At 38.2% G+C, this 27,993-nt stretch overlaps 1 protein-coding gene and 1 pseudogene across 1 annotated transcript; both read right to left on the bottom strand.

The window, feature by feature from the left end:
- Window positions 1-27,987, bottom strand: LOC109875936 (homeobox protein Hox-C10-like; annotated as a pseudogene).
- On the bottom strand, window positions 13,042-16,222 carry LOC109875937 (homeobox protein Hox-C11a-like). The gene is made up of 2 exons (XM_020468397.2): window positions 15,435-16,222; window positions 13,042-14,127 (listed from the first exon to the last, which is right to left on the bottom strand). The coding sequence occupies exons 1-2, from the start codon at window positions 16,138-16,140 to the stop codon at window positions 13,895-13,897; spliced, it is 939 nt and encodes a 312-aa protein (XP_020323986.1). The 5' UTR covers window positions 16,141-16,222; the 3' UTR covers window positions 13,042-13,894.
- Window positions 27,988-27,993: the final 6 nt, after the last annotated feature.

Below are 27,993 nucleotides of genomic sequence, written 5' to 3'. Positions count from 1 at the left end.
TACACATTTTATTTATTTTTGTATAGGCTTATTTTATATCTTTACAAAACGTCCAGACATACTGTTTGCGATAATTATTTGGAAGAGCATTGACTTTATGATGCTGTAATGCACAGGACATCAAGTTCAGATTAACAAAAAACAACAAAAAACAAAACAACATAAACGAAAGAAAGTCAGAGACCAAGTAAATACATCAAAATTCATCAAAAGTGTATGGAAAACAAGTCAAACGCACTACTGTCACTTTAAGACATTTTTCTAAATAATTAATGTCCAGCGTTTTAAAACAATGTGCATCTGGAGAGGTTCATAGCATTTCACTGTCAAGTCCTAAAAACTGAAACGTTTGACAAAATCATGCATGAACTCAATTTATAACCTGCTCTAGATGATTTCTCCTGCATGCTTGTAGCGTGTGCAAAGCTGGACCTTGTTTGCCTATGTGTAGCAAACTTCATTAACAATGGAGTGGAGTTTAGTCAGCTAGCTAATGTGTAGCCTAAGTGTAGTTTTTGTGAAGTTTCTCTTCAAATAAGGTGTAGTCATAAGCAGAGGTTAGGGCTCTCACTCGACTCTCCCTGCGGAATTTCTTGAGTTTCATGCGTCGATTTTGGAACCATGTTTTGACCTATCTGTCAGATAAGTCAATACTCTTGTTCATCTCCAGGCGGCGCTCTCGCGTCAGATACATGTTGAACAATAACTATTTTTCCAGTTCCAGAGTCAGATGTTTGGTGCAAGGACAACGCTTTTTCCGTCCACTTTTAGCTATGATCCAGTTTCCAATGCAATTCTCCAATCTGGTGTCCCCTGTAAAAAAGGAATTAGTTGAATTAACATAATTATTCCTTTTTGGCCTAAACGTATCCTAATTTGTGATAGAACATAATAATCACTGGCATATGTAACACACCTTCGCAGCTTTTAGGGTTGGGGCCCCCTGGAGGTAGCCCCCCTCCCCCATACATCCACCCACACACGTCATAAACCATGGCAAACATGTTCAGAATTATAGGAAAAGTGTAAAATAGCTGTAAAAGTGCAAAATGTTCTCACAGTCTCATGGCAAATGTGTAGAATAACAGGAAACTAGCTTCACATTTTCAAAATGTTGTCTCAGCCTCTTTGCAAAATGTGTAGAATAGCAGGAAATCAGCACTGTAGGCCTATAGTAGAATTGCACTTTGCACTGTAGGCCTATAGTAGAATTTCACTTTGCACTGTAGGCCTATAGTAGAGTTTCACTTTGCACTGTATGCCTATAGTAGAATTTCACTTTGCACTGTAGGCCTATAGTAGAATTTCACTTTGCACTGTAGGCCTATAGCTTAATGTAGTTGCTAATCGATGCTAATATATCATTTCAACTCCAATTGTTTTCTTTCAAGGTTAAATAAAGGTCATAACATGTCGTTGTCTATGATGCCTTAATGCACGGAGGTATAGCCTAATCATAGTCTTTAGTGAGATGATAAATTACCTCTTCTTAGAGAATATAGCTTAACTAATGCACCATTATTTGCGTATCTGGAGAAGCCTACGCTCAATCAAGGCCAATTGAAACAATTAACTATATAGAAACACAGGGTCTACGAAAAATCCAATCTGTATTAATATACATTAAATGTAGATATTAGTTAATGCCGCAATACAGGTCTTGGTAAGAGGGATGGATACCACGGACGGGGTGTCCGGGGTGTATAGTCGAGTCTATCCATAAAGGAGTCCGGAGGAGTTTCTGTCTTGATTAGGCCTACATGGTGCAGCGGGCACGAATAATAAAGCTAATCACACTGCACATGGGGAAACAATCCGCAAATCATAAAGGCTAGTAATTCAACGCAGCGCAGAGTTTTGATCATTTTTCAGTGAATTACTCTTTTAGAATGTGGGATAAAAGTCTTATATTTTAATAGCAAGTTATTAGTAGGGCCTATTGTAACGAATTTGACAGATTTAAGGAAGAGAGAAATTAGGGACTGAAGCAACTTATAATATTTCGCCCTAAATCATACGTTGTTTTTAATTACATGGAAATAGAAGCCTCATATCTGCCGGGTTTAAACAAGAGTTAAATAAATAAAGCATTCATTGTGTAAGCATTGGCGGGAATTTCGGATGCACATGCCGTGGTCACATATGCTCAATACCAGGCCTAAGAAGAATACATAAATAATGATAATAATAATAATAGTCCTAATAACAATAATAAACGAATCCCCATTAGCCTAAAGTTCACCAGTTGGTCCTACAATTGTTTTTACAACTATTTGTCTTTCGTGAACTTACTAAGTAAAACGTCATAACTTGAGGTTGTATGTGTTTTAGATTTGTTGTTTTATACTTCGAAAAAGTAGTTACCGACAATGTATCTACAAAATGTTGTTTCGAAAGCGAACAAGCTGCAAAAACATAAGCAATCATACAAACACCCATTCCGTTACCCTTCACCTTCCAGGGAACTTTCATAAGAAAAAGCCTACATTTATTTTTATTTTTTTGTCTGCGCAGTTTGTCTGTAGGCTGTTTCCCGGGTACAGATTAAATACAGCTTAAACAGTGAGTCTCCATTGAACATGCTTTTTAGTCTAGGAATCTGTGTCTCGGAAACTAGCATCATCTGTTTAAATCCAATGAGATATAAACCAGGCTACATTAGAAGCACATAACAACGTGAATTATGCTTTATTTTATTAATTGCCGTAACTATATAATTACTGTGTATACATTTGGATAGGCCTCCCATTTTACTAGTAGCCAATTACTTTATTATAAAAAATACAAGCGAGACATCGGGACTATAGTAGGTCTATAGTCTATAGTCTATAGTAGGTCTATCCAATCTGATTATTATTATTATCATGACCACCAATTAGACATAACAAATTTAATTTGTTAAACCTTCTCAAAATAAGAATGAATGAGCTCCATCTCAACTGCAAAGTATCTGAGGCTGTGTAGTGTGCAATTTCATTTCTCAAAATCAAAAATGTAGTTCAATGGTTAACGGATTATGTTCCTCCCAGAAAATTGGCACTGGCAAATATGGGCTATGTCAAGAGCATACGCAGTCTACCCTTCCAGATCACCCTCGTAGTCCAGTGAAATAAACAACGAAAAGTAGCCTACAAGCAGGCCTGTGCGTTAACCGGTATTGTGTGAATGTTATTTGGAGATGTTTAGGAAATAGATAAGGAACGGAGATTCTATAATTATAATGATGGCGTAGGGAGGGAAGTGTATGGCTTAGGCTACTCAATTTAGGGGAAATGTCTACTTAATCAGCGTGGGATGATAATGCTTATTTATGTGATATAATCCGTGTGTGTTACCTTTAACCTCACTGTCTGAGTTGTCTGTGCTTCCGTCCGTTTTGAGGACAATCTCTTTCTCAGACAGTTGTTTCGTTGAGCTGTAATTTTCCTCAAGTTTACTGTCTGCCAGATACCCCTCCTGATTGGTTTCGCAGGTGTAGTTAAATGGTTCTGGATTCTCTGTCCCAGTTTCGACCACAGAGAAGATACTATATAGGCCGTAGCCATGCACATTCTCCTTTCTCGGGTACCGTTGACTGGCTGTAGGCGATTCCGGGCGAGAATGTTCGTGCATTTGACTGTGATGGCGTCTGTCAGCCATCCTTTTGTAGGAACAAGGTGAAACAGTCTCCGTGCGTCCGTTTGGATCCCCGCTATGTAGGAAGCACATTGAGTCCTCCGTCACACTTTCTGATGGGAAAGAACCTGGGATGCATTTTTATCTTCAGCCAATTTAGCTGCGTTAGGTAATGTTGGTGATGGTAGGCGGTGAGAGCCATCTTTGTCATTTGGAAAGAGGCGAAGACGCGATTCCATCATTTCTCACCGTCGAACAGTCATACTCGGTCGAAACCTCTAAGAACCTATATTCCGGAACTGCCAAAATAGCCCTTATCTCTGCACACATAGGATCCTCCTACCAACTATTCCACATGGAATTTAGAAGCTGGGATTCTATTTGGAAATTCCATTGTATTGTTATCTTTCTTATGTTAATACCACTGTTCAGAGCCCTCGTAGAGGATTTATAGTCGGGTAGGAAGCTGACATATTCGAGTCGGGGACGTGGAGCATCAAAAAACTTCATCAACATAATTATGGACGTACGAGGCATGCCACGTGACTTTCAGACCAATAGGTGTTTGAAAGTGGCCTTGATGCACCAGACTGCCATGACGACACCAGGGTCAAGTTGTCGAGCTCTATGACAGAGTAAGGGCGCCATCTAGCAGGACAGATACAGATAGGGTACAGACGCAAGTTCCTGAACATACAGTAGTAGAGACTAATTAAAATAGTGTTCTATTGAAATATGTGTTCTAGAAAACAAAAGTGAGCAATGGAGCTGGCGAAAAAGAAGAGGATAAACCCAAAGAAGATATGTTATGTAAATTGCACAACATGTAGGCTGACATTACATCATGATAAGTGCTGTCTTTGAATCTTGTGTAGAGGGTATGCACTCCAAAAAATAAGATTATTGTTATTTCATGCTATTTATTTCATTTAAATGCATCAAGAGCAAAAACAAACGTTTTGACAATGATTCTTGAAGTATCAACTGCCCAGTAGTTGTATGATTTGATCTTATTATAACTATGTAACTACGAAACATTATCTGTTGTTTATATTTCTTATAGTTCATTAAAACTGGACATGGCAGTACTTAAGGTCTCTTTCATAGAGTTCTATAAATGGCATGTAATAGTAGGGTATAATAAAAGACAAAGAACAATACAATTGACGAACGCAGTAGCTTTGTTTATAGGCTGTGCCAGAGTGATAAAGAAAGGAGTGGAATGAGAAAGTGTATCAGGGATGTCAGGTTTATAAACACTATTATCGATAGCCAAAAGGTAATGAATGTGTTTCAGAGAATTTCTCTCATTACAATGCATTAACATGTTATCAAAAGCCTGTCCTTTTTTTTGTGTGCAAACCTTTACATTTGTTTTTATACACTTAGACAGTCGTTGTCTGACAAGTAATTCAAAAGTAAGCAAAAGGCTACTACCCCTTTTGTTTACCTTTTTTAATGAAAATGATTTAAACCATTTAATTGTTTATGTTTAAAAAAATCATTTTACTGTCCATTTTCTTGCGTTAATCATAGATCAATATAGTTGAACCACATATAGGCTATAGGCTACAATAGTGGCTATAATAGTGATGCAAACATTTGCATAATGATATTATTTAATTATGTAAAGGATAATCAACTGCGTTCTCTGGAAAATAATGAACGACGTGGAATTTAACACATTTGCAACAAAATGTGTTCATTTTCAAGCAGTGCTTGTGTAACGGATGTGAAACACTAGCTTAGTTAGTGGTGGTGCGCGAGGGTGACTGTTATTGATGTGTGCAGAGGGTCCCTGGTTCGCGCCCGGGTATGGGAGAGAGGACGGTCTAAAGTTATACTGTTACACTTGACTTGGACTGAAATAGGTTCCAGTACTCATTTTGGGTGCCGGTACTGTTTATATTATGGGGCGGGAGCTCTACAATACTTTTGAGCTAAGATTCTATAAGAGAAACAGGAGCTCAAGCAGTAGACACCCTGAGGTGCCTGTACTCAGCTCCAGTGAGCCCATGTCAAGCACTGTTTACAGGTAGAAATGTGGTCAACATCCACTGAAGCAGCTAGCAAGTTTACTTGAAAGCTAGAGCAGTTGCCTTGGTAACCAAACAAACAGACTTGCTAGTATAGCTAACCAAACTATCCGTCCTAGCTTGCTATTATGAAAATCGAATTCAATACCAGAAAATGTTTTCAATTCGACTTTAGCTTTCAAAAGCAGCTCAATAGAACATGTAAGAATGAACTATAAACATTTAACTGATATACCGTGCGTTACAAGGAAATAACGAGCACTCTAGAATGCTCTTCAAGCCAATCAGAAATATTTTTCATCAATGCCATGATGTAATTAAGCAATAAGGCCCGAGGGGGTGTGGTATATGACCAATATACTAAGTTTAAGGGCTGTTCTTACACACAACGCAATGCGGAGTGCCTGGATACAGCCCTTAGCCGTGGTAAATTGGCAACAACCCCCCAAGGTTCCCTATTGCTATTAGAAACTGGCTACCAACGTAATGTTCATTATACAGTTTAATTATAAACTGGGTGGTTCGAGCCCTGAATGCTGATTGGCTGACAGACGTGGTATATCAGACCGTATACCACAGGTATGCCAACACATTTATTTTTACAGCTCTAATTAAGTTGGTAATCAGTTTATAATAGCAATAAGGCACCTCGGGGGTTTGTGGGATATGGACAATATACCACAGCTACGGGCTGTGTCCAGGCACTCTGCGTTGCATCCTGCATAAGAACAGCCCTTTGCCATGGTATATTGACTATATACCACACCCCATCGGGCCTTGTTGCTTTAAATAAACCCATTTTATCACGGTTAATCTATTTCCATCTATTTTCTTGTAAAACTTACTGCCATAACTTGTTTGAGGCTTCTATGCCAATATATTGGTAAAAACAATTGTTTGAGAGGCTATTTCATAGAGAGTCAACTGTTTCCCCATAGCATGAGAAAACCTACAGAAGAGAAAATAATAATATAGTGACAATCGAATGTTGAGTTTTCTTCGCTGATCCTTAATCATTGGATTCAATAATGTAAGTGTTAATTGTGTTGTGTGACTCAGTAAGTAGCCTACAGAGCACACTGCTAGAAATGCTATGATCGTGGGTTCAATTCCCGTAAAGATCACTTACAGAAACAAAATGTAGTTTGCTAGTGGCATGCATTATTATATATGGTCAACTATACTAGATGTGCATCCGAATCGTTCATATTTTACTTAGTTAAGTTATCTTCCTGTTGACCTAGCCTACATAATCCATGGTGATTTAGAAAATACAACATAATATTACATTCCCCTTTACTGGAATAACAGATATGCATATAAGCCTGTATTTGATCTAACTTCTCAGTTAACGTGTCGCTGTCATAATCTGCCTTGCAATTCATAATAAATGTAATCCACAAATTAGTCAACTATAGCCTACCATCTAAGAATGATTGAATAACTGGTTTGTTTTGCTGCGATTTTTGCCCTCAATGGCGCCGATGGGGAGGTCACTGACAATGATCCAGCCTTTTCACAGCATGTTATGGTGTAGCCTAACGATTTAAACACGGATCAGGGGGATAGAAAGTGAATGTAGGCTATGCTGATCGAATCCTATAACGGTAGGGCTAGGCTATATCTGCACGCATCTTAAATCGCCCATTTATATCAATAGCTTACATGATTTATGCGAAACATCCCGTACTTGGCCATTTCTAAAATAAGAATTCAGCCCTTTGAGAATGAGCTTGATTTCAAAGCAATACAAAATGTTGATGTGGCTGTCCATGTTACAATTGATAATATCGCGTCCTTATGTTTGTATGAAATAAAACAAAACAGCTAGGCCTATAGCTGGCCTGCCTATAGGGCACAGAGGCTTCATTTACAATCTTAAAAAGGATTGATCCCGCCTCGTTCAGTGTGGTGAGTTGGCTTGGAGGCTATGTGAGTTTAATACATGGCAGGAACTGGATTACATTCAGAGGTTGGTTCTTAAGATCACAAAACAAGGTATGTAGCCCATTTCTGGAGCATAGGCCTACTTGATATCAATGACGTTTTTAAAGAGGATGGGCTGACGGTGAGTTATGTGGCCCAAGTTACGTGACTGAGTGTTGTCCGTAGCACCTGGTCGACCCGTCTTCCACACATTTGTGAATATCAACAAGATATTGTCAGTAGGCCTATATCATTAGGAACTAAACTAATATTTTTAATAAGGGTGTGTTTAGACAGAACTGATCCAAGGCATTGTGATTGCTTGTTGGCTCTTGTATAATTAAATAAATGAATAGACCCGTCAGCTTTCAGTAAAATCAGCGTTATAATTCCAAAAAGCCTTGAAGTAGGCATAGTGTGCTGAAATGGTCATGTTTTATACCTATTTTATTATTTGGAGGACAGAATGTGCAACTATCTTAATTTTTATATGAAACGCATTGGATTACCATGGTTTCATAATCTGTATAACCTATTAATAGCACTATAACATAATATAAGTATATATTTCATAAATAAGATCAGTAGAAAAACATCGGATCAGTTAAATGATCAGATGTTTTCAGTAGGGGAAAAAATATGAACATCTGGGCTTTCTATAAAGGGTTTTCGATTAATAAAGTAGCTTTAAAATATGAACATCTGGGCTTTCTATAAAGGGTTTTCGATTAATAAAGTAGCCTTCAAATAGTTCTAAATCTATTGGTTTTATTGGGTATCGCGATGGAATTCAACACTTCTGAAAAAACATTGCTTAAATAAGAAGGTATGAGCCAGATGTAGGCTATGTCGGCGTTCGTTTATTGATTTTAGGTCACCATGCTGCTCAAATCCTGTGACATTCCAATACCCCAGGTTGAACGACCTTAACCCATGCACACAGATAGCTTACCTGCGCGGGTACGCTGAACGGGCCAGGGGTCTAGACCTGCATAGAAAGTTTACAAGTTAGAATATAAACACGAGCACATAAAATACCATTCTGAATTGAAAAATATCATGCACATTTTCTGAAAATTGCAATCTTAATGATAAGAAGTTGCATCAATGGAAACGTTTTAATGGTTAAACACCCGTTGCCAACATTAGACGGACTATTATTATTTATATCCATGTTCTTATTCTTCACATTCACATTCCTATATTAGTAATTCATTTTAGCTTAATATGATTAGACTACTATACGGGTAATTATATATGTGTTTTAGGCTACTTATTACTATTTCATGCTTCACGAAGCTTAATTAACGTAACAATATAAGAGTCAAAATCATACCGAAAAAGGGCGTTCAGGGTAGTCTAGTGGTTAGAGCGTTGGACTAGTAACCGGAAGATTGCAAGTTCAAACCACCGAGCAGAGAACGTACAAATCTGTCGTTCTGCCCCTGAACAGGCAGTTAACCAACTGTTCCTAGGCCGTCATTGAAAATAAGAATTTGTTCTTAACTGACTTGCCTAGTAAAATAAAAACCTAAATCCTTGATGGTGTAACACGCAGCTAATCCTCCACAACACACACTAAAATGGAGTCCGCATACATGCCATCAAAGTAACAGTAAAATAATATTACATTTGAAACAACGTTGAGCTATTTTGCAATTGAAGCCCGCTCGACGCAGGTTCTCTGCCTTAAATCACATTATAAATCTGCCACGTGTGATATAGGCCCACAAGATAAGTCAGCATAATATTACATTTGAACATCGTAAAAAATCTTAAACAATTTACCAAACTGCACATAGGCTTGTCATCGCCTTGCTGGGTTAAGCGAAATATCGTTCTCTGAAATAATGCGCACTCACATAGGCACTCACATAGGCATATACACAGTCTATCTCTCTGTCACACACCCACCCACCATTATGCACACCATACACCAGAAAGACCTTTACGCACAAACAATTTATTTTTGGAAACCTGACCTTGATTTCCTCAAGATGTTCATCACTGCATCCTCTCGTCCAATTGCATGCCTTCATACCATAAGCCAAGCTAGCTTATAGGCTAAATATTATTTTTTAAGACCCATACTAACAAAGCCTTCAAAAGAGCACGCTGGTATCGCAGTTGTGCCTGTAGCTTACAAGCAATGTAGGCTCTATTCAAAGTAGCTATTCTTGTTTCTCCTCCCTGTGGTTCTCTTCTCAATAGAGGGCTATCGTACCATTAGGGCCTTGTTCAACAATTGTCTATCTGGTGCGGAAGCGTCGCCTCGTGGTCATAACAAAATTGACGTAACACCAAATAAAGCGCAGTTTTTTGTGGGGCCCTGGATTTGTGTGGGGGTCTGGATTTATTTGATTGTACCACAGCCACGACTCCTACCCGATTAACAATGTCAAGAGGTCAATTAGGAGAGCATGTATTGATTATGTCAATATTGTAAACAGAGATCTGACACACCTTTGAGTGACGTTGGACACCACCAGACACACTCCAGAGACCGCTGGTCTCATAGGCACATGCACACAAGAGTAAAATGAGGGAGAGGCGAGAGCCAAGAAGAGCAGGCAATCTGATGCTGTGAGAGGGACCCTGAATTGTGAAAAACTCCAGTTCAGGCCCAAGGTCCCTCAGCTGGGTGTGAGAGCAGTAGTGTGAGAGTCTTGATCTCCATCATTGATCCAGAACCTACTCCTCTTCCCTCAGCCATATGTATTTTATCACCCGGTAGGCATATTATGCTAAATTAGTTTGAGGGGGGGTTACTTGAGCTATAAGCCAAAATTATACATGTTTGGTCATCAGCCAATCCATTTTGTATTTGGAACTAAATGGAAAAGGCATATTTGAAATACACTGAGTGTACAAAACATTAGGAGTACCTACCTAATATTGAGTTGCACACACGTTAGCCCTCAGAACAGCCTCAATTTGTCGGGGCATAGACTCTACAAGGTGTGGAAAGCATTCCACAGAGGTGCTTAAATTTGTTGTCTTACCCATTCACCCTCTGAATGGCACACATACACAATCCATGTCTGCAATAGTTTATGCTGCAATAGTTTATGTGTTGGGGGGCTAGTGTCAGTCTGTTATATCTGGAGAATTTATCCTGTCTTATCAGGGTTCCTGTGTGAATTTAAGTATGCTCTCTAATTCTCTCTCTCTCTTTTTTCTTTCTTTCTTTCTTTTCTTCTTTCTTTCTTTCTTTCTTTCTTTCTTTTTTTCTTTCTTTCTTTCTTTCTTTCTTTCTTTCTTTCTTTCTTTCTTTCTTTCTGTCTTGGAGGACCTGAGCCCTAGGACCATGTCCCCAGTCCACCTGGTCTTGCTGCTGCTCCAGTTTCAACTGTTCTGCCTGCGGCTATGGAACCCTGACTTGTTCACCGGACGTGCTACCTGTCCCAGACCTGTTATTTTAAACTCTCTAGAGACTGCAGGAGCGGTAGAGATACTCTGAATGATCGACTATGAAAAGCCAACTGACATTTATTCCTCAGGTGCTGACCCGTTGCACCCTCTACAACCACTGTGATTCTTATTATTTGACCCAGCTGGTCATCTATGAACATTTGAACATCTTGGCCATGTTCTGTTATAATCTCCACCCGGCACAGCCAGAAGAGGACTGGCTACCCCTCATAGCCTGGTTCCTCTCTAGGTTTCTTCCTAGGTTCTGGCCTTTCTAGGGAGTTTTTCCTAGCCATGGTGCTTCTACACCTGCATTGCATGCTGTTTGGGGTTTTAGGCTGGGTTTCTGTACAGCACTTTGTGACATCAGCTGACGTAAGAAAGGCTTTATAAATACATTTGATTGATTTGATTTGATAATGTACAAATCTGTCTTTCTGCCCCTGAACAGGCAGTTAACCCACTGTTCCTAGGCCGTTGTTCTTAACTGACTTGCCTAGTAAAATATAGGTAAAATAAAAATGCATATAAAGCGTGTCCAATACAGAGTAACTGTTTTGCTTATTTTGGGTTCACAAATACCTCAAATTAAACAGATATTAAACAATAGCAAACAAAACATGGCAAATTGTTTTTCAAAAATCTAACACATTCATAACAGGTTGAAAAAAAAACATTCGCCTATTACAGCGTCAGTTTTCAAGAGGTCAATGGTAGGTTCTCTAAACATCCCCCTTCAAACCCCATCCCCCATTCCCCCCGACACTCTTTCGTTTGCAACCCTCATTGGCTGGCTCACCAGTTGGTACCCGCATTTTCGAGAGCAAAGCCAGTCTCGGATTCAACTTTATTGCGTAGGGTTAAAGGTGATGGCCTTGACTTCACGAAAGTTCAAAGACAATATCTCTTTCTTTCTCGCAATACATCAAAATACACCTAAACGTTCAAAGTCCTCCATATCTGTAAATTGTTGCGCATCGGTATGAATTACATTAGATATAGCCTATGCGTAAATGCGTCGGCAGCCACAGAGTAAAAAACATGTCACAGACGCAGGACATCAGTGGTGAGGTAAAGGCCTATACCAAATGGTCGATAAACTTGAGTTTTTTTCTCTCCAGAAACGGATGTCCAAGTTGTCGTCGTTTTGTTGTCCCAAGCGCAAATGGATAAAGATATAAGCCTAGTGGATGACGTGAAGATAGTGCGCTCGGGATGTTATCGAAATCAGACATGTTTCAAATAGGATGTTTATATGTTTTTACGTAAACGGCCACCTATAGCCTACTCGACCTCTCTATTTACGATGGAAGGAATCTCTCCACTGGGTAGACGGTGTAATTAAGAGAAAAGTAGCTATTTAGTGCCCCTGTCTTTATGACAGTGTCTAGACCAGGCCAGCTCATTGACACATTCACTCAACAACATCACTAACACGCGCACACATGCACGCACACGCAACTGTGTTTTACTTTACATATAGCCTATAGGCTATATAGCCATACATGGACGAAAACAAATTCAACATTATAGCACCTCTAATTATTTGCAGAGTTTTCCGTGAAAATAAGAGAAGTGGGCAATTAAGACAAATGTAGCACCCTCATGTTCATGACAAATAGTTTAACTATGTTACAAGCACTCCCAATATTTTAATCTGACATTTGACCTAGTTTTAGCCTATTGATTTGTGTGTAGACAAGTATTTTTGATTTGTATCAATTAGCCTACCTAGTTGAGTTCTGAGAAAGAGCCTATACTTATTTTCCATGAATCTTAACATGAAATCTCAACGACTTGTCAGGGAGATGTATAGGGTTTCACAGCGTTTTATTTGTATACTGTGCTATTAAGGGCCTACTTAAGAAGTCAAGTAGAACGTAACTTGCAATGATCTTCTACAAGCATTGAGGACTAGCCCAACTGATTCTGCAAAAGACCAAGCATTCTGCATGAATACACAAAGTATAATATTACGTTCTTGGTAGTTGTTCGTTGAAATACAGACCTAGACACAGTAAAAAATTATAATATAAAACTATCAAAGAATGGCTTGTTGTAATAATCACTATTCGTTTATTTTTATATTACATTCTTTCACTTGATGCATATAGGCTTTTGCAACGTCATATCTTAATACTGCATAACATGTAAATGGAAAGCAATCAACAAAAAGTTCGCTATAGTCAAAGAGCTTGTAGCCCTAGAGCTAAGTTATTTTCAGAATTCTTGAAAATATAATAATTAGGTTAAGTGATAACATTTTATAAACAAATGAAATATATATATACAGTCATATAGTCAAAGGAGATTCATTTGGGACCGATGATTCGTGTCGAAGTTCTTGGTTGCTGCAAAAAAAATTATATATCTGCATATCTATGAAGAAGAGTCTGTGCGGCTGTCCTCAAGTCGGTTCAGTTTGTAGCAAAATCATTTTCACAAAGAAAGGATAATGATGTAATACAGAGATACAGAGAGAAATGTCACTGGAAAGACAGAATTTCACAAGTGAATCGAAATAGGATATAATCAAACAAAAAGAAATACTGATGTTGTACTTGCCATTACGTTTCAAATGTTTGGCCGAATGTGACAAACGGTAAATATAAACCTTTCATTGGAAAAAAAATGGAATAGTTTACCTTCATTGCTCTGCTATTGTCAGAGATACATTTCTCTAATGTCTTGTTTTATGCTGGTTCATGTTATTGGTTCAACAAAACAAGGAAACGTAAAACATATTGATAACTTATTTTCTTTCCAGTCCCAGCGTTTCCATGAATGACCTAACACTTGTTTTTTTGGCCAGTCGAGTCCGGCCTTGTCCTCCAAAGGCAATTCAGTTTTAGAGATGATAATATTGATGATTATTTCTCACCAAAACTACCAGTTTAGAGTTTAGTTCACAATAAGGGATTTCCAGAAAAATACTGCAGCCGATCTCGGCTTAATTTCTTTTCTTTCATTCGGCGGTTCTGGAACCAGATTTTGACCTGACGGTCAGTGAGGTTTAGCATTCTGGAGAGCTGCAACCGTTTCTCCTTGTTGATATAAACATTAAAGAAGAACTCTCTTTCCAGTTCCCGAATCTGGAACTTCGTGTAAGGACACCTCTTCTTCCTGGTGCGTGGTGTACCTTAGAGCAATATAAAACAAATCATCAGGAGAATGTAAGGTCGATTTTTTTTCCAAATAAAACAAGCATTACGATACACGCTGAAACGTATGGGGATTCAGAACGTAGGTATGTTAAGTTTGATAAAATGCAAGTGTCCTAAACACGTAGCCTACCCTCAAGCCTGCACATTCATTTTCTTTATCTGTATCCTTAAATCCATGGCCCCCAGTTCCATCCTCTTGTAACATACAACTATAATCAACCATCTCTATAAAATCTCTTGACGAGTTTTGTAACGCTATTCACGAAACGACTAAGACATTGCACTTCATCACCTCACTACCTGCCTTACATTCCCCACTCAACACTGCCATAATAAATGGGAATATATGGCTAACATGGAAAAAATTAACCTTCCTTTCATATCATAATGCGATCATCTATAGCGAATTAACACTGCATACCTAGATAGCATTACTGCTAATCAAATAGGTGGGATATAATTATAGGCTAGAGACAAATTCTTCCATGCCTCTATGGGGGCGCTTGGGCCTACGGACTGGGAGCCACTGTTTATTAGTCTCAAATGAATATGAGTGAATTATATCTAGGCTATTTGCTTATTGGTTTATCATATTCTACATGGACTATAACAAAACCGAACGAGTTTGTTGGTGATTTACAGAATAGCCTAGAGTAAGATCTCAACGCTTGGAAGTTTTAAATAATTGATTACCCTACAAACTAAAATACTGGGCTAGCCTACTTGCACGGTTACCAATACATATGCACGTTTTGAGAAGAGCATAGGTCCCAAAGAAACAAAACAATATGATTATCACAACTATTATTAGGCTATTATTTTTTACATGCAATCTCGATCGAACAAATATGCTAGCTGCTGTTAATGCGTAAAGCAACCTGTCCAGAGTAGCAACACAGTAGCATTTCTGCATTTTACAGGAGGCTGCTGAGAAGGGGGGGGGAATCAAAGGACACCCAAAAGCAGTGTTCTGCTCAATTGCTTTTTACCCTCGACAACTTGGTGAAACATCGCCCAGCGCAAGTTCATGACCAAAGTTACCGTTTGTCACAATAGCGGGCTATTAAAATTTCACAGACTGGGAGAGCTGCTGCCTGCTGCCTGTGTGTAACGTATCGTTTTTTTCAAAGCGCTTTCCCATCGTAAAATGTTTTCTTGTTGGAAGAAAGAGCTTTGTAGGTTATAATAAAATCCGTTGAATGCTTATAAAACTCCACATAAAATCTGACCGACAAAAATACCGGGCTAGTCCTTTAACCTTTTTTACAGCTTCGGTACCTACTCGAGTGGCTTGTTTTGTTGGCGCTGTCGTCTTTCTTGCCCGATGAAGAAGCACAAGAACCAGAATTAACGTGTTCCTCTTCATCCTCTGGGTCTTTATCAGGGCCTGTGGCGCTATGGAGGAGGGCGGCAGGCGGCTGAGACGCCGAATCCTGCTTACTGGATTCACCGTTCTGAGCACAGTTCTCTGTCGAGCTGTTTTCGGTCCCATTGTGTGTGCTTTCGAAAAAGCGATCAAAGCCCTGCGGTAGAACGTGGTTTTTCCCCACACCCGAATAAAAGCCCGTGGATAGGTGGTTGGAGCTTGGGTGGTTGTGGTGATGATGGTGATGACTGTATACACTTTCGTTTTTCATCAGCATTTCTGTCATGGTGGACGATGGCGGAAGGCAGTCTCTATGTACCAGTTCCTCCCCAGAGTAGCAGGACGCATAGTTCCCTCTATGGTGCCACTTAGTTGAGGGGTCCAAACCGTAAGAAACGTCCCGAACCGGTTGCACTTGGGAGAGGTTCGTGGAGTACGGGTAGGTGATTTGCCGAGATGGGGCCTGTGGCAGGAACGAAGAGACAGCAGAAAATTCGGGGACGTAATATGTGCAGCTGGGGAGGTAAAGGTTGGACGCACAGCTCGCTCTGTCTCCGAACTCGGAAGTCCTGTCTTTTCGCGTCTGTGAGCAGAAGTTTCCCAGATTAACCGAGTTAAACATCTTTCTCCCCGTTCTCTTGCACTATAGATAGATGTATTGGATTCGAACTGCAGAAGGAGAACATTTGGGAAGGCGAGATGACGTGCTATCCGTCTAAGTCGCCCCAAGACACGTGATTGAAAGTAGATATTGTCATATATCAATTTGGAACACTTACATGTGTAGGAGTGGTTCACTTAGGTAAAATATAGAAGGTTCAAACGATTGGTTTTCCAACACCGCATGAGTATTATAAAAATCAATATCAGGTATCTTACCATTTTTTTGCTTTAGTCTCTGAACGATATAATCATAATACAAACTCTTGTACCGTATAGTACACGCGCAATGCAATGCATAGTAAATAACTAACAGGTACGGGTTTTTGATTATAATAATAATGATTATTAATGTTATTATTATTACTATTATTATGGTTATTATTATTATGAGGCCATGCAAATGTCAGCTATAATGGTTATTTTGCTGCCCTTAGTGAATTTCGACCACGTGAGCGTGCAGTGTTTGAGATGATCCCTTTCCCCAATTTATTTTCCTACCAATGAAAGACCTCTATTAATCCTTTGTCCTATCAAAAAAACTTGAAGTGAATATTGAACATATTCTACAAACTCTTGAATTATTACAAATAAATGATGATAACTCTTAGAATTTCATACAGTCGTCTTTTGTGAATGAATTTGCATGAAGGCCCAATTTCCATATAGCCTGATATTCCAGCAAATAAAATGTAGATCAAATGTTTATTATTATCTAGTCGGATGGTTTAGTTTATATGTTATGAATTCCAAGTAAACCTGTTGTAATAACTGGTTTATTAAAGATCTCGTTAAGAACCCAATTTTAACGCGGGTCATTGCTCTAACCAAGATCACGGAAAGAAAGAAACATGAATGTACATTTGCATCGAAATTCTGAATATATTTTTTTGTTAGGCCAGTGTTTGGCGACGTGATGGAAACAAGGAAGTCAGAGAGCAAAAACATAGTTCTTGAGTTTATAACCTGTGTTTGTGTGCGTGTGTGTGTGCGCGGGCGCACGCACCATTGCTTTTCCCTGTATGAATATGTTTAGACATTAACCCGGCTTTACATATGTAGATTTTAGCTTATATGCCTACACGTCGAGATTTATATACGTTCGACAAATTATACAAACTACTTAATATCATTGTATTTGTGTATCCCATCTATTTATGGGATAAATGCTCAGTCTGTGACATTTCACTCATCTAAATGTATTATTTAATTTATATTCCAGATAAATCCAAATATAAATATTTACCATAACATTTCCCTACACGTGTTCGGATGTCCCTACGTTTGCACTTAGCACGTTGGGAATAGGCTAAAAAGGGAGAAGGCATAAAAGGAATGCAAGCTCTCTATAGCACATTAGATTTCTTCCATGCATTTTTGCATCAACCAGAACCCGGGATGACAAGCCATTATGCATATTCGAAAACGTAAGTTTTCCATCACTAAGAAAGACCAAAGAGTTTCATTGAACTAGAAATGAGGAAAAGCGCTCAATAAATAATGTTAATATATAATAGTGTTCAATATATAATGCCAAACAGAAAGTACTAAAGCTTCAGCGTTATGCTGTGCGGACAAATAAATACCGCATCGTTTGAGTTTCATGCTGCAGGCAGCAGGTAGCCTAGTGGTTAGGGCGTTGGACTAGTAAACGAACGTTTTCAAGATCGAATCCCCGAGTTGACAAGGTAAAAACCTGTCATTCTACCCCTGAACAAGGCAGATAACCCACAGTTCCTAGGCCGTCATTGAAGATAAGAATTCGTTCTTAACTGACTTGCCTAGTTAAATAAAACTTTGAAGATAAGAATTAGTTATTAACTGACTTGACTAGTTAAAAAAAAAAAAAAAAAAAAAAAATTAGGAACATGTTCAGGACCTGAGGTCGAGGCGCAGGAAGCCTGCAATCAAGTACAAAGAAATCCGACAGCTGTCCAGACACAGCACTTGAATTTGACCACCAAAATCCTGCAAGCAACCACCATAAAAGGCGGAAGAGCTGCAGTAAATGGACTTTTCTTCACCTATTTGGCTAGTAGGCTTTTGTTGAAAGGAGCGAAGTTTACAAAGATTTGTGCCATTTTAATTCCTTACATCTCGACCACAATCACAAAATGTAGCATACCCGAAACAGACACTAACAAGAAGACTATACATCATTGTGTTTACTTACTGTGTTAAATATTTCATAGGCTACATGCATGCATTCTAAAGCTGTTGAAATTCAAGAAAAGAGAGGTGCGATGTGTGCACAATATAATGTTAGCAATAGCGTTTGCTTTGAAATATATCTGTATATCTCTTGTCACATTCAGCAAAAGATAAGATTGAATCTCGGTACGCATAAACTGCACCCGGAGAGCAGTAGAACTAATAAACAAATAGCCTGCCATAAAAATGGTATTCTCTTCCTGGGACAGTCGGCCGTGTATGGCCATTAAGTGCTCTCTTCCAAACTGCAGGGATGCCAAGTGCACTATACAGTGTTCATTTGAACATACTGGCTATACTGTTTCTTTTAGGCACAATACAAATTCTTTCTACAGATTATTTCTCAATACAGATTAGCATGTAGCCTATAGCATCTGAATATGAGTGGCTACATTGCTTTCATGAAGGCCTGCGTGCACTTGGAAAGCTGGGTTAGCTCAAGCCTGTTCGCAATAGGACACTTATATAAAACAAATCGAGATATTCCTTCGACTTGAATTAAGATATTTATCCTAAAACTGTCTGTCTCTCTTCAACCGTTTAATATTGTGTGTAACAAATATAATCTCGATGAGGGTATCCTAATATCCCTAAAAGCGTCAATTGTCTCTAGCGTCATAAGACTTGAACTCGATCTTTTTTGTAAATATTTGCCATTGGCTGCTTGAAAATAACACTGTTGTGGAGAAGACTTGACAAAGTGTCTGTCCACGAAATCCACGTAAGGCAACACCACCCATTATAGTAAACCAACAACTATAGACCTTGAGTATTTTTAATCCAAAGAGAAATCATGAAAATAGAGACAAAAGGGAGAAGAGGATAGGTTATATTTTCTCTCAAGACAGTGGTCAAGTTAGCTTCATCAAATGTATATACCTACACAAATTCGAGCTGAAACAAGCGCTCAATGTGGCAAGCGTGTGAAATAACATTATTGTCCCCTCATGGCCCAGATAATTTTAATTGGATGTCAGCCAACCTATTAAATTCGGTTGTATGAGCTGTGAAGAGATTCAAGCATCAACAAAAAAGGCCATGGTTACACTGAGGTCCTGGCAAAAGCAACGAGCCACAGCGACTGAAAATGGGAAACAGGTTTTTAACACATAGGCCCTTACGTGAAGATACCATAAGTTAACTGTGCAGTAGGCCGAAGCACACAACAGTAGGCCTTGGTTGTGCAAGTTGTTTGGAGAACCATAATTGAAGAAGAGAGGATTTGTCATGTGATAGCCTATTGATTATGGAAATTAGCCATATAGATAATAGGCTATAAACATAGGCTACAATATATAGCCTAAAACAATGATAAACAATGAATAAAATACTTTACGATAAAGTACTCAACGTTAAATGTGTGGATTTTTCTGTCTCGTTATTGGTGGGATAATTTATGTAGAGGGTAGCCCACTCATGGATATAACAAACCAAAATGTGCTATGAAAAAATATTTTGGATAGCTGAGGTATGGTTTAGCCCAGGGAGAGTCAGCGTTGAAAGAATATCGCTCCTCGAACGAAATATATTTATTCTATGCTTGTGTGCGCAATAAACACCAAAACCGCGAAAATATATAATAACGATTTTTTTTCTTCATTCATTGTTTATTCATAAGCACCTCTGTCACTTCCAATAGGGTCTAATATAACAATTAAGGGATGTGGATTGATTTTAGTGGACAATTTTCTCCACCTTGTGGCAGAGTAATTTGTGGTCGTATGGTTTAGAATTTAGTGTTATTTCAATGACTGCATTTTTGCATCATACGAAGAAGAAAAAAACGAATAGGCTGCAATTTGCAGATGTATTTGTGAGAATTGTCTGTCATTTGTCGGTTGAATCTGCACGACTGGCGTGGACAAGCCTACTGGACTATCATCTCTTAGGACAAATAGGAAATGGGCAAAAATAATGAGAAAACCTTGTGCACAGCAATGTGTCTAGATGCTGTCAGGAAAAACTAGCATCAACAAACACTGAAAACGTTATAATTAAACTTAAGGTCGGTTGCCTGTCTTCCCTAGTGTGCGACGTTTACACTGGTTTTTAAATATGGAAATGGCATTCTGACGTCAGTCATTACCAAATACTCATTTTGTTACGATCCCAAAAGCAGCAACAAGTTAATATAGCCTAATATCACCAAAGCTGTGGTTAATTGCGTTTCCTCTGTGTTAAATAAGCTTCATACAAATTCATGAAAACATTAGAGTAGGCACAGCTTATTTTTTTTATTTTTTTTATTGTTTAAGTACAAATACTTATAAAGTGGGTCCATAAGCGATAAGCAATGTTCGAGTTAGCCATGATAGGCCTATCAAAAGTTGACGATTAAAGCCAATCATAAAGCCGATTTTTTTTGTATACTGTATATAAATTTGCAATATCTGCATTGTATAGATTAGTAATATATCTGATCCATTATTCAAATAACATACGTTGGAGCATGAATACGCCGAATTGTGGCAATATTTTCAATCCTAATATAGCCCAAATAACCATTAGCCTTTTGTCACCGTATTTGGAAAGGACTCAACATTCATCCAAGTGTCTAGATTTCGTTTGTACCTCCATGTGCAGGAACAAATGCAACGTTTGTGCAGTTGGCCTAATGATAAGAATCAATTTGTCAAAAACAGTAATACTTCAGACAAAACTCGTCAAGGTGATTAGGTCTCATCAACGTTGAAATCCAATTAGATTGTTAAAAACCAACTAACAAAACACACTTGTCTTGGTTCAAACCAAAATACCGATATGCAGTAGTGTCTGTCACATGGTAATTAAGCATTGAGCCAACAACAAACAAATATTGATCAAATGGAATATTAAACGGACATCCAGTGGAAAGCATACCCGCTCAAAACAACAACCTATAACCTAAATAGCTATACAAGTACTATATACCACCACTATAATGTCACTACGACAAACAATAATAAGCCAATGTGGCCCACATGTCTTTATCGTTCAGACTACATGTGCCCTGTCCCGTGGAGCTCTCAAACCCACTATGGGCATGCAAGTGATGGCTGCACCAAGGCCTCATCAGTCAATTCCGTTAATTAGCTGAGATTCAACTGGAAATTGTCACATGTTAGGGTTATGACGAGCCAGTTGGTTTGAACATGGTTCCTGCCAGATCAGGATTGGGTAGGCCTATATTTGATTCCCACATGGCCAACATACTTAGCCTACCGTACTATTATATTTTGAATGATAGTTTCCATCAAAAACGCTAATTTAATTTGTATTAATTTACTGAACTGCCCGAGTTTCAATGGAATTGAACCCAAATCGTGTCTATTTGTTCGTCCCATTGGCTATTTGACGAGAGGCGTCATAAACTTCATGAATTGAGAATTATCCTTCATATATTTGTATGGAGTTTGGATAACCAGTCATGTGGTTGATATCCCAGTACCAGCCAATGTCTCCATTTTGCATAGACATACTCTAAAATCAACTGATAGAATGACAATATCAGTGCGTACCAATGCACGAATCAACAAGGAAGCCTACATTGTAATGCATCATTGACTTTGATAATGTTCTGACAAAACGTATAAAATCCCGTGCTACCTTTGTGAAAATAAGTAACTGAATCTAAGTAACCACAAATGTGTGAATTTATTCATTAAAAAAGGGGAAATAGCGTTGCTCAGATTATGCGTGCTACTATGCTAGCGCAAACTAAAAGATAGTCTTTTTCCGATTCTATAGTATTAATAAATGGGATAACATTGCTTTAGTAATAGCCTGGGTTAAAAATCACGACATGTCCAAAATACACGATGAACTTTCGCTGACTTGAGACATTTGGCATTTGACTATCTAAGACCAAACAAAAAAACGCGGTAAAACGTTTTTCTTAAGTATCTAAAAGGTAAAGTAGATTTATGAGAGAGGAAATAGAATCTGTATTTTCTTACCGAATATCCGTCTTTGTTTCCTACAGGATTCGGTAGCGCTTAAGCATTGGGCCCCTAATTGAGCCTCTCTCTTTATGATGTTTAATTTCCTTTCCAACTCAAGACACTGCTGCCTTCAGATCTAGCGGAGACTGCCGCTTTTGAAGTTGGCATCCCGATCACTTTGGATATATTACATCTTCTATTCTTGTTGAGAAACAATTTATTCTTTCAAAACGAGCCCTGGAACCTTTCCTCTCCCGTCTCTCTCTATCCGCCTATGTTGTAAGTCTTTCTTTATACTCAACGAGAACTTTCAAATAAAATACAACCACCATATAGCTACGACTTTAAAGAACAGTTTTTCCCCCTCTTTTTTTAACCGGTCTTTCTTGCCCTTTTCCCAAAACATTTGCGATGGACAGTGGAGCCCCATATAAGGAGCTTACTAACTTGACCTTCAATTTGTATGTGGGTTCCCGCCCACATAGACGGCAGGAAACACTGGGACGATGTGCCGCACCGTCCTCTGGGGCAGATGTGTGGAAACCTTGAACATCAAAACACTGCCATTTGTATGATGCACTCATGTGGAAACAAATGTTTCTTTGATATCCACCTCTGAAATAGTTTTGCGCATGGCATTTTTCAGTAAGCATGTAGGTCTTCATACAGTAGGTAGGCCTATAGCCCAAAGGCAAATATGGCGAAGGATTATGTCGAAAGGCCTAGCACATGCATACTGAACAGCCCAACAAGATTCCAAATACAGTATAGTGATGACAATGACTCTAAAAAACAAGCAGGTGATGCGTTTTAGTTATCAAGACATTATGACGATTAATTAGGCAATTTAATAACAGGCCTACTTTGAATATAAGAATAGACAAAATGTGTGCGTAAAACTTAAACCTATCTGATAAGTGTGTATAAAGTCAAAATGCTTAGCGTGCGTAAAGGTCGTAAAGGTATGAGGAGACGCACATGATAAAGTCTGTCTAAACAGCAGTATCGCAAAAAGAATAGACAAAGGGCGTGCATAAAACTTACTTAGAATCTAAGCAGAATACATTTTTTTTTAAACCATTTGTAAAGAATGTAGGGTCTAATCTTAATTTGGCATAGGCCACCTTTTTGTTTTTACCATGCTCCCATATTATATTGGGGCGTATAAATTCACATGCCTATTCCAATTCAGTTGTTGTTTACATTATATCTGTGAAAATACACCTTTTTTTTTTAATTAAGAAGAATAAGGCATAGGGCATCTCGGAAAATGTGAACATTTAAATTCCTTCCATTGGAAGAGTCTTAATAACAGACACCAACATCTGCCGAGTTGAACAAATTGCCCAACTACAATTTAATAGTTTATACAAATGGATACAACTAAAATAGTTTTAGATTAGTTTGTTTGTTTTAATTGTGTTTAAACACTTTATAAAATGGCATCGCCCATATAGATTTTGAAACAAAACCTCAATTAATTTATTGTCACTGAAGAAGGTGGGATAACAACACCTTCGTCTGAGGTTTGGATATGAAGTGTAATTCAATATTACGTTAGATTCGTTGTTCAGATATCACTGATATATTGTTCACAAAGCCATATTTGAAGATCTATCGGTTGCTTGATAGAGAATTGTGATACGGTGTCTGTAAATAAGCAGCACATGCTCCAAACATGACATTGACACCGATTTACCGAATTTAGTGGGAAAAATCTTTAGACTTTAGTTGGCTACAACTAAGGTTTTAAACTCGTTAAATAGTGCTATGACAATAAAAGACAGTGAATACGCCAGGCTAAATTGTGTAGGCCTCTCTTTCTTCTCTCTTCTCTCTTTATTTCCCCCTTACGCGCACACGCACACACGCACGCACGCGCAAACAAACAAACAATGATGACTGAACTTGGCAATTGGCTTTGGAAGTGAAAAGCAAATGGTGCAAGAATGAAGGAAACTTCCTCTTTAAGAATACAATGTATCCAGAAGCATTTTCCAGTGATTAATCTAGACCCACAGGTTAGTGGATATAAATATACATTATTGTAAGCTAAATAAAGGCACATGGACCTATAATCAGTCCTCGTGTTTGTTAAAAAATCCAGGAGCAGGCTATTTTTCTCTACTTGGTTTGATAAAACTATTGTGTTTCATTAGACACTAAAAATTTTGCGTATTGATTATAGAAAACATTATTGGTATTAACATTGTAATACTCATGCTTATAGCCTACTGTATATAATATACATATATATAAGGTTTATATACATAATACTCATGCTTATAGCCTACTGTATATAATATACATATATATAAGGTTTATATACATAATATACATACGTATAAGGTATATGTCATTTTAGATTTTATCAAGGCATGGTTATTAACTTAAGCCTGGATAACGACTACACACAATCTGTCGAACAGTATTTGCACATGCTGCTTGGCATAGGCTATTATAGAATTTCATTAAGTTGTAAATAGATCAACTCGAAAGAAGAAAACTGAGGGGAGTAGCCTATTAAATAGTCGTTATGGGTTAGGAAACGTACCAGCAAAAAAATTAACAAAATTTCTTCACGTTAAGGTATGCCATTGCTTTTTCATCCTGAAGTTCCAGACATGTAGGCCTTAATAACTCGTCTAAAACGAGTTATCTGACTATAGGCTAATACTGAAGCGCTGAAATGTTACATCCCGTAGTTTTTCGATCAAGATGCTGAATAAACACAATAACACTTTTTGGGAAACCTATAATTGTTTTCGCTTACAGCACAGTTCAAAAGGCATAACAGAAAACGGCAAAAATTATGTATTTTGGTTTTACACACAAACCTCACGCGTAAAACAGTGATATTCACTTCTTGTAACTAGCCTATAACTTTTCTCTTTGTTTATCCCTGGACCGAGGTCAATTTAATATTTACGTTAGGCCTACGCTTCACCTAATCAATAAATTATGACATTTACATGGAAAATAGAAAAAATCTACTTGAAATATACATTTTCTCAATAGACTAAAGTAAGGAAAAACAATGTCATAAATGGTCACATAAAATTTCATACAAATCTGGTAAAACCATCCGAAAATATGGAAAACATTTATTAAGTTCTCATTCGTGGCATAATTAATACCGGAAGAAGGCTATCTTTTGTAAATATATATCATTATTAAAACAGTACACTCAACTCTAAAACTAAAATGCACACAACGTTCTTGAGGCCAAATTGCGGTTTAGGTCCTTTTGGATGTGACACAACTCTATGGAGCGCAGAGACTCACAAACAGAATCTCCCAGCCGGTCTCTCTCCGCAGAGGGAGGCCTTGGTCTCACATTCAAGGTCTGCGTCAACGTAGACAGCTCTGACCTTTGAGCTTCACAGACAAGCCGCCATAAAAGAGCCTGCAGACCGTCTCAAAGTCAAAACTAGCTGTTGGTTATCCAATTTGATATATGTCATACACTTGCATCTGTATTTTCAATATACATGATACATTCAGCAGCTCCACTTGGACGTACCAGATGCAAAGGGAGGTTAAGTCTATACAGACACATTTGACCAAAAGGTTTAGGTGAAAAAAGCATTCAGCGTCTCCGTGCATATGGGAAGATATTCTTTAACTCCATTAATAATTAGAATAAGACATTGTGACTAGCCAACTTGATAAAATGTAACCCTGAGACTAAATCTACATTCCACACGACTTGTTGTTTGACAGCAAGAACAGGAGTATAATCAGTGCAGACACATAGCTCTGTATAAAGAGTAATGCCTAACATTTGTGCCTCTTGTCCACCCCACTAAACATGCCTGGCCCAAACTAGTGAATGTTACCGTTAAGTGCAGCCTAAGTCACTTTTCGTTTCTTTTTCGCGGACATACAATATCTAGGTTAGATTTAAGAACCGATTACGATAGGCTAAAATCCAAATAATTAGCTAAATCTCAAAAAGGCTTTAAAATACATGTTTTTTTAACGCAGTTATATGGTCAAGACAAGACATTTGGATAATACTTAAATTATTTGTAAAATGAATTTAGGCTAGAGAGCCTATGGATGGCCTTTAAAGTTAAAAGTGGTCGAAATTAACACTATACTATGTTTTCGCTAAACTCTATGTCAAGTTGAATAGAGGTAGGCTATGTGTGATCAGAGGCAGGCCTACGTGTGAATGTGGGAATCTGAAAGCATTTCTATAAATAAACATTAAGTTAACTCAAGTTCAGTGCGACAAATCCAGTTATGCAAAAGCATGAATAGGATGGAATAAGCTATTTTATTCTGAACACAAGGTGGTAGTTGCTATTGATGTTTTTGGTGTCTGGAGCTGTAACAAGGTCCGATCAAATGGTTCTAAACCTGCGCTGAGAAACAAACGTTTTCACAAATTAAAGTTCCTCTCATAAAACTACATCTATTAAGCAAAGTGTATGGTTGAAGATAAATGACACATTTCAAGAGCAAAGCAAAACAAAGGCTGATGCGTTCCTAAAAAAATATCGTCATGTTGCAATTTCCGATAATCGGCCTATATTGCTTAACCATACTGTTATGCGGATGTGCAAGCAGCGGGAAAAGTGTTACACAGCAAATATATTATTTTATTGCATTCTCTTCGCAGCCTTGTAAAAGCATAGCTTGCTACGTCCAGCTTGTTTATACAAGGAAACATAACTGGATTCATTGCTATCAGCTCTCGTACCACTCACTATACCTTATAAAATGATTTGCTTGAAATGAGTGGCTGAGAATCAAAAAGGCGTCAGGCTACCTCTGTTAGTGCGCCTCGGGTAAGGTGAATGCGTTTGCAGTATTATGTTGGTTGTTAGGATGCACAGAATGGCGTGTACTCTACATGTGCTTTATGTTTAGCCTACTTGCACACAGAAACGTCTGTAACCCCTCCACTTGTAGCAATATTGATGTTAATCATAACTACAATTACACAGAACAAAAATATAAACGCAACTTGTAAAGTGCTTGTCCCGTGTTTCATGAGCTGAAATAAAAGATCCCAGACATCCATAAGCACAAAATGTTATTTCTCTCAACTTTCGTGCACAAATCTGTTTACATCGCTGTTCGTGAGCATTTATCCGTTGTCAAGATAATCCATCCACCTGACAGGTGTGGCATATCAATAAGTTGATTAAACAGCATAATCATTACACAGGTACACCGTGTGCTGTGGACAATAAAAGACCACTCTAAAATGTGCAGTTTTGTCACACAACACAATGCCACAGACGTCTCAAGTTTTGTGGGAGTTGCAATTGGCATGCTGACTGCAGGAATGTCCACCAGAGCTTTTGACAGATAATTTAACATGAATTTCTTTACCATGTAATTTGAAAGCATTTGGCAGCATGTCCAACTGGCCTCACAACCGCAGACCGTGTATGGCGTCATATTGACCACTTTTTATAACATTAAAATATAGCCTACTTATAGCTTTCAATATGATAATGACTATAAGGATAATATAAAATATCTAGAAGACAACAAGCTGTAATCATCAATGCATAGAAGGTAAGTGAATTTCAGTATTTAGTGACGTCAACCTTGTGAATTACGGTATGGACAGGCATGAGCTACGGACAACGAGCAAAATTGCAGTTAATCTATGGCAATTTGAATTAACAGACATACCGCGACGAGATCCTGAGACCCATTGTGAG

Source organism: Oncorhynchus kisutch, linkage group LG5 (assembly GCF_002021735.2).
Source record: "Oncorhynchus kisutch isolate 150728-3 linkage group LG5, Okis_V2, whole genome shotgun sequence".
Taxonomy (NCBI): Eukaryota; Metazoa; Chordata; class Actinopteri; order Salmoniformes; family Salmonidae; genus Oncorhynchus; species Oncorhynchus kisutch.
The sequence above is the reverse complement of the archived record's forward strand: the minus strand, read 5'-3'. Positions and strand labels throughout refer to the sequence as shown.

Bases quoted from the DNA above. Each gene is read 5' to 3' on its own strand.
- LOC109875937 (XM_020468397.2), bottom strand. From the start codon at position 16,140: ATGTTTAACTCGGTTAATCTGGGAAACTTCTGCTCACAGACGCGAAAA. The intron at 14,128-15,434 runs GTAGGTACCGAA...TATTGCTCTAAG, and splicing joins CAACAAAACAAGCCACTCGA to GTACACCACGCACCAGGAAG.